Below are 18,048 nucleotides of genomic sequence, written 5' to 3'. Positions count from 1 at the left end.
TATGGAGGGAATCGAATTACACATGTAAAAATGTTTAAGATATTTAAAGTTGTATTGATAGTTTTATTTATTAATAGTTAAATAAGATAATTATGTTTTGATTGGTATTATATTATTATTTTTATATATTATTAATGTTATTTTTAATACTATTCTATTTTTTACCGAAAAAAAATTAATAAATTATACAAAATCCCTAGAAATTTAGCGTTGACTTTCAGTTAGAAATGGGATTGAATTTCATACAAATTGTGGTTAGAAAATATTCGCAACAATATTAATTTTTAATTTGTCTCACATTGAAAACTGTTTGAGAAATTATTAAGTAACGATGCATTGCAATTTGGGGATTACAATTGAGAAATTATTGCTGATGTGTTGAATTTTACTATTGAGGGTAATGTCTGTTTTTTGTTGAGAACGCGATTTTCTCAACAATTTCTCAACTTGAATATTACCCTAATCCTTTGAAAAAATGTTTGAAAAATTATTGCAGTTTAGTATTTTTCAAACGTTTGTGTTTATTGGGATTGTTTATATTTGGTTTAGGTCAATATTTTTTTTTACGAAATTAGCCCTCGTAGAGAGATATGTATTTGTATTTCTATATATCTGCAATAATTAGGTTTCGGTTTTCCTTTTAATGAGTGTTTCATTCCAAATGTATGCGTTTGTTCGTTTTAGAATTTCATTTAAACAGTCTATATGGCGGTTATAAAGAGAAATAGATCGATATAAACCACTTTTATCATATATTTGCACCAAAAAGCGTTAATCAATTTATCAATTATTAAGTTTTTCCCTATTTATGCCTTTTTCCACAAAACGAAAGGTTTGTGCAAAGTGAGTGGATTTGACATTTCTGTTCGACAAAATGCGACCGAATGGAGTTAGAGAAACCCAATTTTAGTGGTAACGTTACGTTTTCGTTCGCATTGATTTTCGTCTCACTTGTCGTTTAGATAGAGCTTAGAGAAACCGAAATCAGCTGATTTTCGTTTTGTATGCGAACGAACAGCAGAATTTGCCGGTCTCATTCTCGACACGGGATTTAAAATGTAAAAACAATGCTGGTACTTCCGTTTTTGCCTGCAAAAAATATACGAAGATTTTACGCGAAAAATCATCAATGAAAATCATAAAATACTTAGCTCCTCCAATAGATGTCTCCTCCATCGAGCCACAAAGGTCCGAATGCACAAGTTCAAGTAGATCTTTTGTACTGAGCGTAGACTTTTTGAACGGCTTTCTTGACATTTTGCCTTTAAGGCACGACACACACTTTTCATGATGACATCTCAAATTTCATTCCATTTACACGCTTTTGTGTCTTCAACATGTCTTGATGGTTCAAATGCCCCATTCGGGCATGCCATAATGAAAAACTTCCACTTTTTGCAATCATGCACATATGATTTGTATGACCATCCAACTTATACATACTGTCCTTCTGACTAGCTGTAGCCACAATTTTGTTATTTTTTGATATAACACACTTTTTGTCCAGAAATTCGACGGTGTAGCCTCCTTTTACAATTTGACTGACGGATAGGAGATTTGCCGTCAATTCAGGAACATAAAGCACGTTAAAAATTGTTATATCCAACAATTCACCATAAATTTTTAGCTGCATTTTTATGTCACCCACACCTTTTACTGGCAGTCGCTCCTTATTGGCCACAAAAATTTCCTTGACATGTGACTCTTTTACTTCTGTAAACCAATCCACTCTCATCGACATATGAAGACTTGCGCCTGAGTCTACAAAACAATCATTAGGATTAATGGCACCAACTACAAAAACAGTGCAAAATCCATGTTCGCTGTTGGTGTTATCTATTTTCTTTTTGCAGTAGGTTGCTATATGCCCAAACCGATTGCAATTGAAGCAGCGAAGATTTTTTTATTTGGAAAATTTTCCTTCTACTCGGGTTTTTTACATCTTGCAAAAGCTTTGTTTTTATAGCATCACACGTAATCATCACTCCAGAGCTTTCAATACCCATTATCATTGGCGCGTATTCTTCTGGTAACCTGCCAAGAGTAATGTGCCGATCCATTCGTCGCTTACTGGCATATCAACTTCTTTCAACTTATGAGCAGTGGACACAATCTTGCTTACACACTCTTCAATATTCTCGGACGATGAAAAAGTTTTTGTAATAAGCTGCCGCAACAAACCAACACGGCGGGTCAACACAGAATCTTGAAAGACGTCTTTTAATGTCGACTAACAAAATAATTTTGGTTTTTGCTTTTATGTCAGCTTTGACATCTCTTCCACCTGCGGGATAAATTCCTTGGACCGTATCCCATAATTCTTCATGCTGAAGTAGATTTTTCACTGCAAATGACCACGATGCATAATTCTCTCTTCCGATCAGTTCTTCAACATTAAAATTTGTTGCGAACGCCATTCTATACAAATTCAATTCTTGTTTCTCTCAAAACGGTTAAACTAATTTAATAAACGGACTCTGGGCCCATAACCTGTTGTGATGGTTTAATTAAAACACGATTAAATTAGTTAAATGAGAGTTGAGTTTTATTATGCGTGCTTCGTTGAAGAGAAATATATGTATGAATTATTGCTATTAAAATTAAAAAAAAAAATATGCGTTAAAATAAAATAACAATTTAAAAATTATTTAACAAAATAAACATATCAAATAATATCAAAAAATTATTAAATTAATTATAAATGAATGAATTAATTATCAAATTCATTTAATAAAAATTTTATAAAGTTTTGTATATTTTAGAATAAAAATCAAATAAAAACTGCATTATCGACAGAATAAATAAATATATAAAATAAATACTAAAAATATATATAATTAATAAAAATAAGTGCTAATAAATAATAATAATAATAACTAAATAAATAAATAAAAAATATATATTTAAACTTCTAAAATAAAATTAAATAATAATAAAATAAATAAATATAAATATATAAAAAAAAATCAAACATATTAAATAAACTTAAAAAATGTTTTTATGTTAAATATCACAGATGTTATTATATAATTCTACATAATAAAATAACTAAATTTATAAGATTTTTTATCAACTTAATTTTCAAATATTGTTCTTAATTGAGATTATTGATTTTTTTCTTATTATTATTAAAATATTCATACATATCAAAATTAAAACTTAAGTTAAATAAATAATATGATTAATTGTTGAAAATAATTTAAAATGTGTTAAACTTTTCCAAAAATGCTAAATTTCGTAACGGTCATTTAATGTAAAAAAAGGTTATATCAATTTTGGGGTATTTTCTAAACAAAGGTGGGTACTAAGTTCGAGATTAGCCGCTAAAATCGCTAAAGTGAAAACTAAATCAGCAAGAAAAAGGCATAAAATTATACATATTTGTTGCAAATTTTTTTATAACTTGATGGGGAAAAGCCCAAAGCAAATTTTCACAAAGTTTGTATTCCTTAAAATGGATTATTAAAGAAAAGTAATCATGAAAAAATGACGAGTTAGCGGCTAAACTCGAACTTAATACCCACCTTAAGGCATAAAAATACCATGGATGACAAAAAAAATGTCATATGGGGTGGGCTGTCTGGGAGGAAAAATTCATCTAATCTCTCCCATGTTAGATGTAGAATAGTCAGATTTGAACAATCTAAGTTTTGGCAAATTTCATACATCAGAATATTACACACAAAATGACCCAAGTAACACATGACTTCCCATCCCTGGACTATCTGGTTGAGAGATGCAAGGATAAAAAGCCACTCAATGAGAGCGATTGCCCACATAATATCAGGTCTGAACCATCATAATTACTATTTTCTACGAATTGTGATCTCCCAGCTCTGGTCCAGGAAAACAAATTGGTACTCGACAAAAATTTAAATGTACAACCTTAGAGGCGAGAAGAATCCCCCCATCCGGCGAGCTAGGCCGCAGCAAAAAACCACCAAATATGACATCGTATAGCCTTTTGGAGAAGCAAATTTCAAATACGTATCCATATCCATCCCAGGTTAGTCATATGTTTGCAACACCCAGAAGGAGACGAGATAGACACATGGCGGTGAGTCCTTCCCCTTCCAGCATTTCAAAGTTCCATTTCTTCCTCATCGCTACCACAGACTCGTAAATGTCACCACAACCATCGCGAACTGTGATGGGGGAAGCATATCAAAAAGTACAAAATGTACATGAAAGTATTTTGCCATCACTACTGTTAGAAGAGCCATTTTATTTTTTGTGAAACGCCAAGCGCAACCAGCTTGTTATATTTTATTTAAATAAAAACGAAAATAAAGTTCTGAAAACATAGATATTACGCTTAAAACTGTGAAAGGTATATGGTGAACAATTTTCGACTTTCCAAATAGAATAAAGTGATCGTTTTTCAAATATTTTTCCAGACACGCTGTCTCCATCGAAAGTAAACAAACTGGCTGATAGACGCTGCAATATGTAACTTGCTACTTAAAACTCAACATCATTCTTTTATTAATGCAAAAAATTATGTTAAATGTGATGAGATAAACCGAAAAATGTTGTATTTATAAGAAATTATAAATGTTTAATCAAATCAATAAACATCTACACAATCGTGTTTTACTTGACCACAATGATTCTTCTACAATTACCTTAAAATGCACTTTTCTGATAGTTTGCAGGGGTTCTTATTGGCGTCCTTCGAAATTGATCTAAATAGGCACCTAATAATTGCACTGATGAGAAACTTTTTCGTAGTAACTTGGCGTGGTACAACTTCTCAATAGTGACGGCGCTTTTCCGACGAGTTTTTGATGTCGTATATGATTGTTTTCGACGTAGTGGGGATTCTCAGAAGCGCCCCCAAATTCAAAAAATGTTGGCAGGGTGAACACATTTTTGAAATCAAAGTGCAATTTTAGTTCAATCGACATCAAATTTGGCATAGGTATGTGTTTTTGTCAGAATAAAACCCTATTTATTTTGGAAGAAATCGGTTCTTTCGCCCGACATCACTAATACGGCCCCAGAAGCCAGAATTTCAGCCAGATTTGCTTTGAATTTTGCACAAGGAGTGCAATTTATAGATTGGTTGAAATCATTTCAGATAAATATGTTTTTTCGATTTCAAATATGGCCAAAATATCCAAATTTTTCTTGTAAAATCGAAGACGTGTAAACTGACTTACATTTTCCTATACTTCTAATACATATATAACATATCGGTCGATAAATCATAAATCGTGAAGTTGCCTAAAAATTGCTTCAGGTTTAAGTTCGAGTTTAGCCGCTAAAATCGCTAAAGTGTAAACTAAATCAGTAAGAAAAATGCATGAAATTATACATATTTGTTGCAAATTTTATTATAACTTGATGGGATAATTTTTTAGTGGACTGTATTTATTCAACTCAGGTTATTGAAGGTTGGTTATATTTCCTTGGTGCATCTCCATGGCACTAGAGGTTTATTCATTCATTCATTCACAGTAATACATTTGGTGTGTTTAGTTTGATTTGACGTTGAGTATGGTGCATTTAGCGGTTTAAGAGAAGTCGCTTAAACATTCTCCCCCTTTGCACTCGTGCAACATAGGGGAATATATGTTTTGTTAATGTTGTATGTAAAGGTTTGGTAGAAGTGGGAGAGCACAAGCTTCGTTTTTGTTGCTGCTTTAAATTGATGTGGTGTAACCTCAAACTGTTGGGATGTCTGAAAAGTATTCATCAACATATTTGTACGATTATCTGTTGTTGTGGTTCGTAAAACCAAATGCCGCGTAACGTCAGCTTCGTACAAATAAAGCTGCCCAATAAACACAGGATGAGCGTTTTTCAAATGCAACAACTTTTCAGCTTGAGGGTAAATATAATTTTCAACATAAATTCAACTTGACTTGAAATAGCTCATCTTCAATACATCTTCAAATTGTTTGCGAATTACTTCCAATTTGCCAAAATGTTGACGAAATCTTTGAAAAGGTGTTGAAGATAATATGAGAAAACTTTGACAAAACACTACCCTAAAATGCAACGAAAAAACCATGTGGTTTTCAATACTTATTTGTGCAACGAAGTTCGTGGTCAATTGCAAGAAATTAAAACAATGGAAAATTGTAGACAAATAACCAAATAGTTTATAAAAATAGGTAAGTGAAAATAAAAAATTAAATAAAACTTTAAGGAAGTCACTAAATGTATATCTCTTTTGCAGAAAACTAAAATTATGGATTCTACGTTCTTGAAAACATTAAAAAGCTGACCGATGAAAAAATGGTGGACAATTAACAGGAACTGCTTCAAATAGTTTATAATAATTGGTACGTCAATATGAAAAATGAAATCAGAATAAATAAATATATAAAATAAATACTAAAAATATACATAATTAATAAAAATAAGTGCTAATAAATAATAATAATAATAACTAAATAAATAAATAAAAAAAATATATATTTAAACTTCTAAAATAAAATTAAATAATAATAAAATAAATAAATATAAATATATAAAAAAATCAAACATATTAAATAAACTTAAAAAATGTTTTTATGTTAAATATCACAGATGTTATTATATAATTCTACATAATAAAATAACTAAATTTATAAGATTTGTTATCAACTTAATTTTCAAATATTGTTCTTAATTGAGATTATTGATTTTTTCTCTTATTATTATTAAAATATTCATACATATCAAAATTAAAACTTAAGTTAAATAAATAATATGATTAATTGTTGAAAATTATTTAAAATGTGTTAAACTTTTCCAAAAATGCTAAATTTCGTAACGGTCATTTAATGTAAAAAAAGGTTATATCAATTTTGGGGTATTTTTTAAACAAAGGTGGGTACTAAGTTCGAGATTAGCCGCTAAAATCGCTAAAGTGAAAACTAAATCAGCAAGAAAAAGGCATAAAATTATACATATTTGTTGCAAATTTTTTTATAACTTGATGGGGAAAAGCCCAAAGCAAATTTTCACAAAGTTTGTATTCCTTAAAATGGATTATTAAAGAAAAGTAATCATGAAAAAATGACGTGTTAGCGGCTAAACTCGAACTTAATACCCACCTTAAGGCATAAAAATACCATGGATGACAAAAAAAAAAATGTCATATGGGGTGGGCTGTCTGGGAGGAAAAATTCATCTAATCTCTCCCATGTTAGATGTAGAATAGTCAGATTTGAACAATCTAAGTTTTGGCAAATTTCATACATCAGAATATTACACACAAAATGACCCAAGTAACACATGACTTCCCATCCCTGGACTATCTGGTTGAGAGATGCAAGGATAAAAAGCCACTCAATGAGAGCGATTGCCCACATAATATCAGGTATGAACCATCATAATTACTATTTTCTACGAATTGTGATCTCCCAGTTCTGGTCCAGGAAAACAAATTGGTACTCGACAAAAATTTAAATGTACAACCTTAGAGGCGAGAAGAATCCACCAACCGGCGAGCTAGGCCGCAGCAAAACACCACCAAATATTACATCGTATAGCCTTTTGGAGAAGCAAATTTCAAATACGTATCCATATCCATCCCAGGTTAGTCATATGTTTGCAAAACCCAGAAGGAGACGAGATAGACACATGGCGGTGAGTCCTTCCCCTGCCAGCATTTCAAAGTTCCATTTCTTCCTCATCGCTACCACAGACTCGTAAATGTCACCACAACCATCGCGAACTGTGATGGGGGAAGCATATCAAAAAGTACAAAATGTACATGAAAGTATTTTGCCATTACTACTGTTAGAAGAGCCATTTTATCCTTTGTGAAACGCCAAGCGCAACCAGCTTGTTATATTTTATTTAAATAAAAACGAAAATAAAGTTCTGAAAACATAGATATTACGCTTAAAATTGTGAAAGGTATATGGTGAACAATTTTCGACTTTCCAAATAGAATAAAGTGATCGTTTTTCAAATATTTTTTCCAGGCACGCTGTCTCCATCGAAAATAAACAAACTGGCTGATAGACGCTGCAATATGTAACTTGCTACTTAAAACTCAACATCATTCTTTTATTAATGCAAAAAATTATGTTAAATGTGATGAGATAAACCGAAAAATGTTATATTTATAAGAAATTATAAATGTTTAATCAAATCAATAAACATCTACACAATCGTGTTTTACTTGACCACAATGATTCTTCTACAATTACCTTAAAATTCACTTTTTCTGATAGTTTGCAGGGGTTCTTATTGGCGTCCTTCGAAATTGATCTAAATAGGCACCTAATAATTGCACTGATGATTACTTTTTCGTAGTAACGTGGCGTGGTACAACTTCTCAATAGTGACGGCGCTTTTCCGACAAGTTTTTGATGTCGTATATGATTATTTTCGACGTAGTGGGGATTCTCAGAAGCGCCCCAAATTCAAAAAATGTTGGCAGGGATACTCTCCCAATGAATAATTTTATAACTATTTCAGTCACGTTATAAAATTCAACCAGGGTTTTGAATCGATAAAATGCAAGATATATGCATAATTAATTTTTGCATTTTATTTTTGGAACATAAAAAATTTATTCCTGTGATTCCACTCGTAGCTACCATAGTACTGCAACATCAATCGCACTGCCTTCTTTATAATTACGATGCACGGCCAGCATTTGTGTTTATTATCCCTATACCCAGTAAAAAGAAACGATTGTAAAGTGAAATTCACTAAATAGATTTTTATTTTGTTAACACTTTTCTATAAATTTCATGTTATGTACATTATTTCTATTCTATCATGTAGTAGGGAGCCGCTAGATGGTGGCTTTATTACGAAAAAGTTATTTTTATTTTGTCAATCGATCTTATTGCATTTTTAAATAACAATGCGAACCACATTTGTATTGTAATTTCACACAAATCATTTGAATATATAAATTATTTCTTAATTCACATTGCAAATGGCGCCATGTTTTGAAACTAACTAATCTCAACATATGGAAGGATTTAACACGAGCTATTTAGGGACTATTCGCTTTATGTCAGTTTTTCAACTCGAAAAAAACAAAGTACCACAAACGAAAAAATATTTCGCATTTTTGGTTTTGTATGGGATTTCGCTGCGGAAACCGAACATAGTACCTACCTTTAAAATGGATTATTAAAGAAAAGTAATTGAAGATATTGAGTACTCATTTAATTGCAACGAGTACTCAAAAAATTAGTCAGTAACGAGTACTTGTAATCAAATACTCGTTACATTCCCAACACTAGTCTCAACAAATTAAATTTTTGGATATGAGTGTCATTGGAAAACAGTTAAACAATTTACAATCGAACAGGACCTCGAGTCCTCTTCCTGATGGCGAGAAAGCAATTCAATTATGCACTATAACTCCTGATGATGTACTGAGGCTAACCAAAATTAGTGAAGACTACCTATGTTCACCAAACGCAAATATATATGATATCGATTTTACCAGATTCAAAATACGCGATTTGGAAAGTGGTGCAGTTTTGTTTGAAATTGCAAAACCACCAAGTGAACAATATGCCAAATCAAATTTAGAACTTATGGCAGCGACGGAAGAATTAACAATCGAAGAAACCGATCCAAATGCTGGGCGATACGTACGCTATCAGTTCACTCCGGCTTTCCTTACCTTAACAAGAGTTGGCGCAACGTAATATATATCATTCACTTATAAATATTTCATACTAATCGATCGGTGTTGTTTTAGAGTTGAATTTACAGTTGGAAGCAGACCTGTAAATAATTTTAGGATGATAGAAAGACATTTCTTCCGTGACCGTCTATTGAAAACATTCGATTTTGAGTTTGGTTATTGCATACCGTATTCGAAAAATAGCTGCGAGCACATATACGAATTTCCCAACCTTCATCCTGAGCTTGGTAAGTAAAAGACGCAACTACGATCAGAAGTGTAGAGAAGTTTACTGCTCTAAAAAGCTTTATTTTATGGAAGGAAATATTATTTTGAAATGCAATTCAATTCAAATTTTGCTATAGAGTAGGAGTCACTTGGTACAAGTAATTTAGAGGTAGCCTTAAGTCATCAGAATTCCAAGGCCTCAGTAAAATGTCATAACATGTTAAGTTAAGAAATACAACTTTTATAGATCAACATTGCTCTGAGCCTATTGTTATTTTTAATATGCAAATTTTGCAGTTTGAAATATTTTGCTTGACTCATCGATATCAGAACATTTTTTACAATGATAGTATTTGCCACACACACACCATCGCCATAAGCGTAGGAAGCAGCGTTGCCAGAATTTTTTCACCAAAAACCGCTAGATTTGCCCAAAAAAATGGCTAAAAAAAGCTAAAAAATGCTAAAAAAAATAGCTGGAAAAAAAGCTAATTTTTTTTGTATCAAAAGTCACATTTTTGATTGAAATTTAACAAACTTAAAGGCTTTATTTCACTTACAATGCATATTATTTTCATTTTAATTCCACTTCTGTGAGACTGTAACAATATCTAAGGCATATTAGCTCTGTTTGCGTATTCGATACATTTTGATTACTAATTTGATTACAAATTTTTTACTGGAAGTCCTTCGTTTTGTGGGAGCTACCTTCCCAACACCTCTATTTTATTTACTTGTTATTTTAAAATATTAAATGATCTAAGCATGCTTTGGATTTGGTAAAAAAATGATTTGTCATTTTTTTAAATAAAATTTTAGTTTGGTTTTGAAATTGTGAAAAATTCGAAATACATTATTTTTATTTAAATTGTAGAAAATACCTATAGTTTACATTTTCCAGTAAAAACATTTTCCTTTTCTTCATGAGCTATCAAAGTGCTTTAAAAACGTGCTAACGCCAACTTAAATTTCCAAATTCAGACTCGACTTCAAGTAGAAATTATTGTATATATACGTTTTTAAAATAAAGTGTTGAAAAACATCTTCTATTTTTGAACGCTATTTTGGTTTGTGGTTAAGATGCAAAAACTCCTCACATTTTAAGACTATTTCATTAATTCTTCCTTCTTTCATGAAAACATACCCATTTTTAAGTTGAATCACTTAATTATAAGGACAAAACGACCTTATCGTCTTTTGGACAAGGAAAACAGTTTATATAAAAGAAATTCACAAATGATATTATAACCAAAATTCGCGTTCGTATTTTAAGGAGACGACAATATTTTTTCAGTGCACAAAGCTATTCACATCTACTATTTTAATTTAGTAATATCGTAATAACTTTAGAATATTATAATAACATAAAAAGGATAAACGAGTCAAATGATAATATTCCCAATAATTTACTGACAGTTTATCTAACAAATTTGTATGGTAATAGTAGATTTAAAGTTTACGATAACCTTTATGTATATAATGAAAAAACTTTACAACAAGGTGTATTTGCTACAAAAATGCCCGCATAATGGCTGGACTCATTATTAATGTTTCAACTGAGCTTTGAAATATGTGGAAACCCTTATACTTGCAGCAAGGCTTAGATAAAAACGCCGATTTATCCATATTTCAATAGAAACATGTCGAAAATAAAAAAAAGCCAAAAATAGCTAAAAGGGTCATGAAAAAAAGCCAGAAAAAAAGCTAAAAGCTAAATGCATTTTTTTCCCGCTAAACGTCTTCAAAAAAAGCCAAATCTAGCGGGAAAAAAGCTAAATTGGCAACGCTGGTAGGAAGGCCTCTGGGGAGGGGGCTTAGACCCCCCAGAAAAATTTTAGCCCCCCCCAGAATTTGAAAACCTATTTACGATTTTTCATTGTTTTTATATAATATTAAACAAGTCAAAACAACCGCACAAAGTTCCGCTAAAGACTTTCATGGTAGCAGTTGCCTATGGCAATATATAGTTTTTTTATTTTTTTATACAAGTTAATTATTATAAGTGAATGTTTGAAGTCTGATATTTATGAAATAAAACTGTGGTTGAACTTATGATTTAAGTTCCCAAATTTATGTTTAGTTTAATAACTAAACTACCTTTATTATTTTGTTTAGTCAGAGTTTTAGTCGATTTAATTTAAAAAAATATTAAACGATATTAAAACTATTCGTTCATAAATGAATATCTTAATAACGCTGGATGCCCACTATTTCAACTTGCACTGAATTTGCATCATTTTTAAGGTGTGATCCGAATTCAGTGTGAATTAAAAATTTTTGTGATATCTTCCCAAATAAATAATGTGAAATGGGAACGTTTGACCCAAAATATTTTCAAAATTTCGCAATTTTTCTAGAATGTAATTTGCATTTTGTCGACATACTTTAAATAATTTGCTTTTAAAGTTGTGCCTTTTAACAATTCCCAATTTTTTTTTTGCTGGAAAAATGTGGAACTGCTTTTAGTTGCTTTATTATAAATTAATTGTCTAGTTAAGGTGAAGCCTGAGTTTTTATTTATTTTTATAAAATAAAACATTAATTAATTAGCTAGGGGGGCTATAGCCCCCCCCCCCTAGGAAAATTGTCTAGCTACGCTAATGACCATCACACCGTATTGCTGCCTCTACCCTAACTCCCTTTTTGCACTTTGTGCATGTAGCCATTTTTGGCTGTCATTTAATTTATTCTTATTTGTTGCAATATTTTTGCTTTTATTGCAATATTTCATTCACAGAATGTTCACAAGTAAACTATGTTTTAATTTAAATAGTCTGTCTATTTTACAAATCTGTTTATATTTTATTTTTTAAGAGCTTTATAACTTTGTGTCTTTCTTCTATGATATCTTTCTATTTCTCTATTAATAGCAGATTTGAAGACAGTGATTCTGTTAATTTTGAGAAACAGTTATTGTGTAATTTTGTCCTTTTAGTTTACGAATGTTATATATGAATTTACTATACGTTTGAAGAGAATTGAACTTCGTTTAGCGCCAAATTATTTGTTTGAACGATATGATCTTAGAAATTAGGAAGAATGCATAATACATTTTTGTTGACACTTTCCTACATTTATGTACCATTATACTACCTAATAAAGAAATATATGGTATAATTTTCCAAGTAATATTAAAATTTCTCAACTATATAAAGTATTTTTGCGAACTTCTACATTCTTGTTTTAATAAATTGCTGCCTCTTTACGATTTCAATCGACACAAATATAATACGCCGTTCATATTATCCGTATTCCTGGTGTTTTTTTGTCGCCAATATCGTCGCTTTTTGTCGCCGTTAAATTTACCAAAAGAAATTTTTAAACTTTGATAATCGAACAATCGAAAACTAAATTTAAGGAATAGAAATTAGTAAGATGTAAAGCAACGTTTCCCAAATGGGGGGCATCACGAGGTTCCAGGGGGGCGCAGCGTCATTTTTGTTTAAGCAGATTTTGTTTCATTAAATTTGTTAAAACAATACAAATTGTTAAGTTCAACAAAATATCAATTTTTTACATTGTTTTCGCCATATAGGAATAGTAAATATATTAGTTTAAGTTCGAATTGTTGGTACTTTGTAGTAAATTTACATATAATGAACATATTTTGAATATTTAGGACTAATGTAACTTCAATAACAGTTAAACAAAAATTGGTCATAGTCGAGTTCGGGAGCGAGCATCCTAGCTTGGCAAAGACCTATATAAAAAGTGCACATTCTAGATCGATATCCAAGAGATTGTGATCAACCAATTACCGTACTATTCCGTGACAACATAACGCTTCTGGACCACCTTGTAATAATAGTGAATGATGAAGGCTTCCACTGGCCAAAAGTTTTAAGACGACAGACAATTGTAAAGTGGTAGAATTGACGTTGACATGCCATCACAAATTATACCCACCGTGGTGCAATGGTTAGCATGTCCACCTCAGTAATGCTGGTGACATTTCTGAGGGTTTCAAAGCTTCTCTAAGTGGTTTCACTGCAATGTGGAACGCCGTTCGGACTCGGCTATAAAAAGGAGGTCCCTTGTCATTGAGCTTAACATGGAATCGGTCAGCACTCAGTGATAAGAGAGAAGTTCACCAATGTGGTATCACAATGGAGTGAATAGTCTAAGTGAGCCTGATACATCGGGCTGCCACCTAACCTAACCATCCGATCCCACGGCGGCGGGTTCTGTGTACTGGATCGACCCGATGGACCCCATCCATTGGCCAGCGCCTGCCACATCAGTGTACGTGTTGTTTCGTCCGTCTTTTTGCGTTGGAGAAGGTGCATCCCGGGGAGGCTTCTCCGTTTGCCGTTGGTCCGAGTCGGGATAGAGGAGAACCCCGGACCATGGTATTGTTCAGTCTGCCGAAACCTGATCCACCACCGTTCGGTTTCGGTCAGGTGTAACCGGTGCTTGGAGTGGGCGCACTTCCGGAACTGCTCCGGCTTAACATCGCTGCGGGAGTATAGTCATACTAACTATGTGGCAGGATGCTGTGCCAGCGATAGCAGCAGCGGGTCGTCTGACTATGCGACTCCCCCGACATCTCCCGTACAACAATATACTCACACCCAATATTGTTGTTCCAGTTCCGTATCGTTTTTGCAATTTAATTGCAACGGGCTCCGGGATAAGATTAGCGAGATCGTGGACTTTATGAATCGGAAAAGGGTAAGGTTCGCGGCACACCGTTCCGTGCAGTATAGACCTATCCCGCTTGTGCCAGACACTAGTGGCCCGTATATGGTCAAGTCTGGGGCTGCAGTCAAGTCTGGGGCTGCCGAGATAGAGCTATACAATGTGTATATACCGCCGGTTGGTAGCTGTGCTCCAGGTTATAGCCCAAACATTGAGTGGCTGTTGTGCGGGCATAACCGATTGGTTCTAGGAGACTTTAATGCCCACCATGAACTTTGGCATTCACTCCTAGGTAATGACCAGAGAGGCATAGCTTTGGCAGAGCAGATAGATGACTCCACATTTTGCACGGTGAACGAAGAGGCCCTACGAGGATTATGGGTGACTGCAGCAGTTCGTCAGATTTATCTTTAGCGTCGCCTGGTCTGCTAAATGACGTCTACTGGCAACCCGTCATTCATGATTTTTGGCAACACTGTTGTGCTTTAGTGGTGTTTTTCTTATCGCTATTAAAAATTTGAATAATTTTTGTGTTTTTTGCATGTAAAGAAAAGTTTAATTTGTGCCGGTGTATTTTAAATCATTCAGATAAGTGATTAGTTTGTTGAAAAAGTTCAATGTTGGTTAATCCTCTGTGTAATTAACCTGTATTGTATTTATTCTCAATTGGATTATTTGTCTGATAGTTTTGTGTTAGTTTACAATAACAAGTGTGCTTTGCTCTTTTGTACCAGTTGTTTTGTTTTTGTACATATAATTTTCTGAGTGGCTGTACATACATACATTACATACATTATCAAGCGGTGTTGTCAATACTTGTATTGTTGATTTGGTGGTCAAACAGTGTTGTCAATACTGTATTTGTTGATTTGTGTTTTTGGCGTTTTTAGTGTATATTGAGGCAGTGGGATATTTTCATTTGAATTTTTGTTATAGTTTATTCTATAATTTATATTTGGATTTTCAACTTGATTTTATTTTGTTACTCAATTCATCATGGTATGCTCGAATGAGGATTGTAAAATTGCTTCTGATGATGAGATTGTTATTGTATGCTGGCTTTGTGATGGGCATTGGCATTCGAGGTGTGCTGGACTGGCTGCAAGGGTGGTAGATGAGTTGTACGTTGGTAACAACGGTCTTAGATGGTGTTGTGTGAGATGTAGGAAGATTAGTGTGGAGTTCTATAACTTTTTTAGGGAGGCTACGTCTGAGGTGACTACGTTGACGCGTGACTTATGGGAGCTGTATTCGAGCTTTGTGAAATTTTCGACGTTGTTTGATAGGTTTCCAGATCTTTCGTCATTTGTTGCCTCTCCTGTATCGGGTACGAAACGGAAGAGGTCTTCGAAAGAGTCGTCGCCGAAGGAGGGTCGTACTAAGGTTGTTAGGACTGGCCGTAATCTGGTGTAGGATCATCAACGGTTGGGGGTGCGTCAGCGGTTGTAAGGGGTACGAAGGATGCGATGCCTAGTGTTTCCGGTACTTCGGAAGGTGGTACCGTATCATCACTGCCCCGAGCGGCTGTGACTGCTCCTATTTCTTGTGATCCTCTTCCAGGTATTGTAGTTGAACAGTCCACGCAAGCTCCTATACCGCCGATTCCTTTGGTGACTGACTCGACTTCTTCGCGGGGTCGTGGGGTTGATTCAGGTTTGTCTCTCATAAATTTCGAGACGCCTACTTTGTCGGATTGCCCTCAGCCTCAACCAAAGGGGAAAAGCTCGAAGAGACTCAATATGGCTGTCTCAAAGAGGGTAGTTTTTGTTTCTCGTTTTCCCCGGAGACGACGGCTGAGGACATTGATTGTAATATTAGGTCTAGGGTCGATAGTATAGACATAGTATAATGTTTATCAGAATGTCAGAGGGTTGAATACGAAATTATCGAGGCTATATGCTTATAGTTTTGATTTTGAGTTTGCGGTTTTGGTTATGACTGAGACTTGGCTCAGGCCATCGGTATATGATTCTGAGATTCTTTGTGGTCGTTACTTGGTGTTCAGGAAGGATCGTATGGGTAGGATTGGTGATGGGGTACTAATTGGTGTCCTTGACACCTTCCCATCTGAGCGAATTGTTCTGGATGGTGTTGATGGTATTGAATTCCTTGCGGTAAGGGTAGATGTTCTGGAATTTAAGTTATTCGTTACATGCTCATACATTCCTCCGGCTTCTGAGTATTCTATCTATGAGCGTCATTTTGTGGCAATAAATAGTATTATGTCTGGAATGAATGATTCGGACAGGATCGTGGTTTTGGGCGATTTTAATTTGCCTATGGTGTCTTGGCTCGACTTGCCTGATACGGAGGCGTTGACTCCACTGACTACTTGTAGTGGATCGGAATGGGTGACGACTTTTTTGGATCTTTTCTTGATGCTGGTTTGGGTCAGATAAATGGAGTTATGATTTTCTTTGGGAAGATTCTTGATTTGGTTTTTGTAGGCGATCCTTATAATTTTGATTTGTCCAGATGTGATCCTGTTTCTTATCCTGAGGATAGGTATCACCCTGCTTTCTCTCTTTTCCTCTTGGATGTTGCTCATGAGTCTCAAATGGTTGCTGCTCGGGATGAGGTATTTTTACTATGTTTTAAGAAGACGAATTTCGATTTGTTGAATTCGCTTCTTTCGGGTGTTGACTGGAGCTCTGTTTGTAGATGTGATCGGTTGTCTGATATCGATATGGCTGTTGATAATTTCTACAAGGTTTTGGACGGTTTTGTGTCACGGACTGTTCCTAGGCGAAGGGTGGATTTCTCTAGGAATCGGCCATGGTATTCTCCTGTGTTGGCGAGACTCAGGAATGATAGGAATAGATGTTTTAGACGTTATAAGAGGACGGGATCTGATTTTGATTATGCTCGGTACTCTGTCGCTAGGTCTATTTATAATATGGAATCAAGAGCGTGTTATGTTCGTTACATTGATAAGGTTAGAGGTGACATTCATTGTAACCCGAGGTCTTTTTATGAATTTGTTAGGATGAAACGTAAGTCTTCGACTATGCCATCGAAGATGCGGAGGGATGGTGTTGATTTTTATGGGGACCAGTCCATTGCGGACTGTTTCGCGGGCTATTTTCAATCTGTTTATAGAAAGGGTGCTTATGATGCTGATGGTTCATATCCCTATTCTATTAGGTCGCTTGATAGGGTGGCAATTCCATTATTTGACAATCTGTCTGTTTCTGGGTATTTGCGTGGGGATGAGGCGTCCACCAGTGGTGGTCCAGATGGGATTCCTGGGATAATTCTGATGTTTTGCTCCGAATGTCTCTCTGCTCCACTGTCGATGTTGTTTAATAGTTCACTGAGGTTATTTCCCTCTAAGATGGAGGAGCTCTTTTGTCGTACCACTTCATAAGTCGGGGAGCCCCTTTGATGTGGGTAATTATAGGGGGATAGCAAAATTGAGTGCTATTCCCAAGGTTTTTGAAAAGATGGTGTCTGATGTTTTGTCGCATGGCATTTCTTTGATACTGGATCCATGCCAGCATGGTTTTCGTAAGGGCCTATCGACTACTACTAACTTGGTGGAATTTACTTCTCATGTTATTAATCAGTTTGTTGTTGGGAATCAGACT

The 18,048-nt window shown here is 34.2% G+C and overlaps 1 protein-coding gene and 1 long non-coding RNA gene across 4 annotated transcripts in view; both read left to right on the top strand.

Moving 5' to 3' along the window:
• The first annotated feature begins 7,595 nt into the window (after positions 1–7,595).
• Positions 7,596–8,132, top strand: LOC142232382 (uncharacterized). Its single transcript, XR_012721112.1, has 2 exons — positions 7,596–7,854; positions 7,923–8,132. It is a non-coding gene; the product is annotated as an uncharacterized LOC142232382 (long non-coding RNA).
• A 1,059-nt stretch (positions 8,133–9,191) lies between these two features.
• Positions 9,192–18,048, top strand: part of unc-119 (unc-119 lipid binding chaperone) — a 70,631-nt gene continuing 61,774 nt past the window's right edge. The window contains exons 1-2 of one of the 3 annotated variants that reach the window (XR_012720249.1): positions 9,192–9,613; positions 9,671–9,843. Coding sequence is in view for 1 of the 3 variants with exons in the window: in XM_075299212.1 (XP_075155327.1) it covers positions 9,228–9,613; positions 9,671–9,843 (559 nt within the window). In the remaining 2 variants the exon portion in view is untranslated. The remainder of the gene's footprint in view (positions 9,614–9,670; positions 9,844–18,048) is intronic. The other 2 variants (XR_012720250.1, XM_075299212.1) reach the window with 2 other exon arrangements.

This window comes from Haematobia irritans, chromosome 3 (assembly GCF_050003625.1).
Source record: "Haematobia irritans isolate KBUSLIRL chromosome 3, ASM5000362v1, whole genome shotgun sequence".
In the NCBI taxonomy this organism is placed as follows: domain Eukaryota; kingdom Metazoa; phylum Arthropoda; class Insecta; order Diptera; family Muscidae; genus Haematobia; species Haematobia irritans.
Note: the sequence above shows the minus strand (reverse complement) of the source record. Positions and strands in the feature narration are given on the sequence as shown.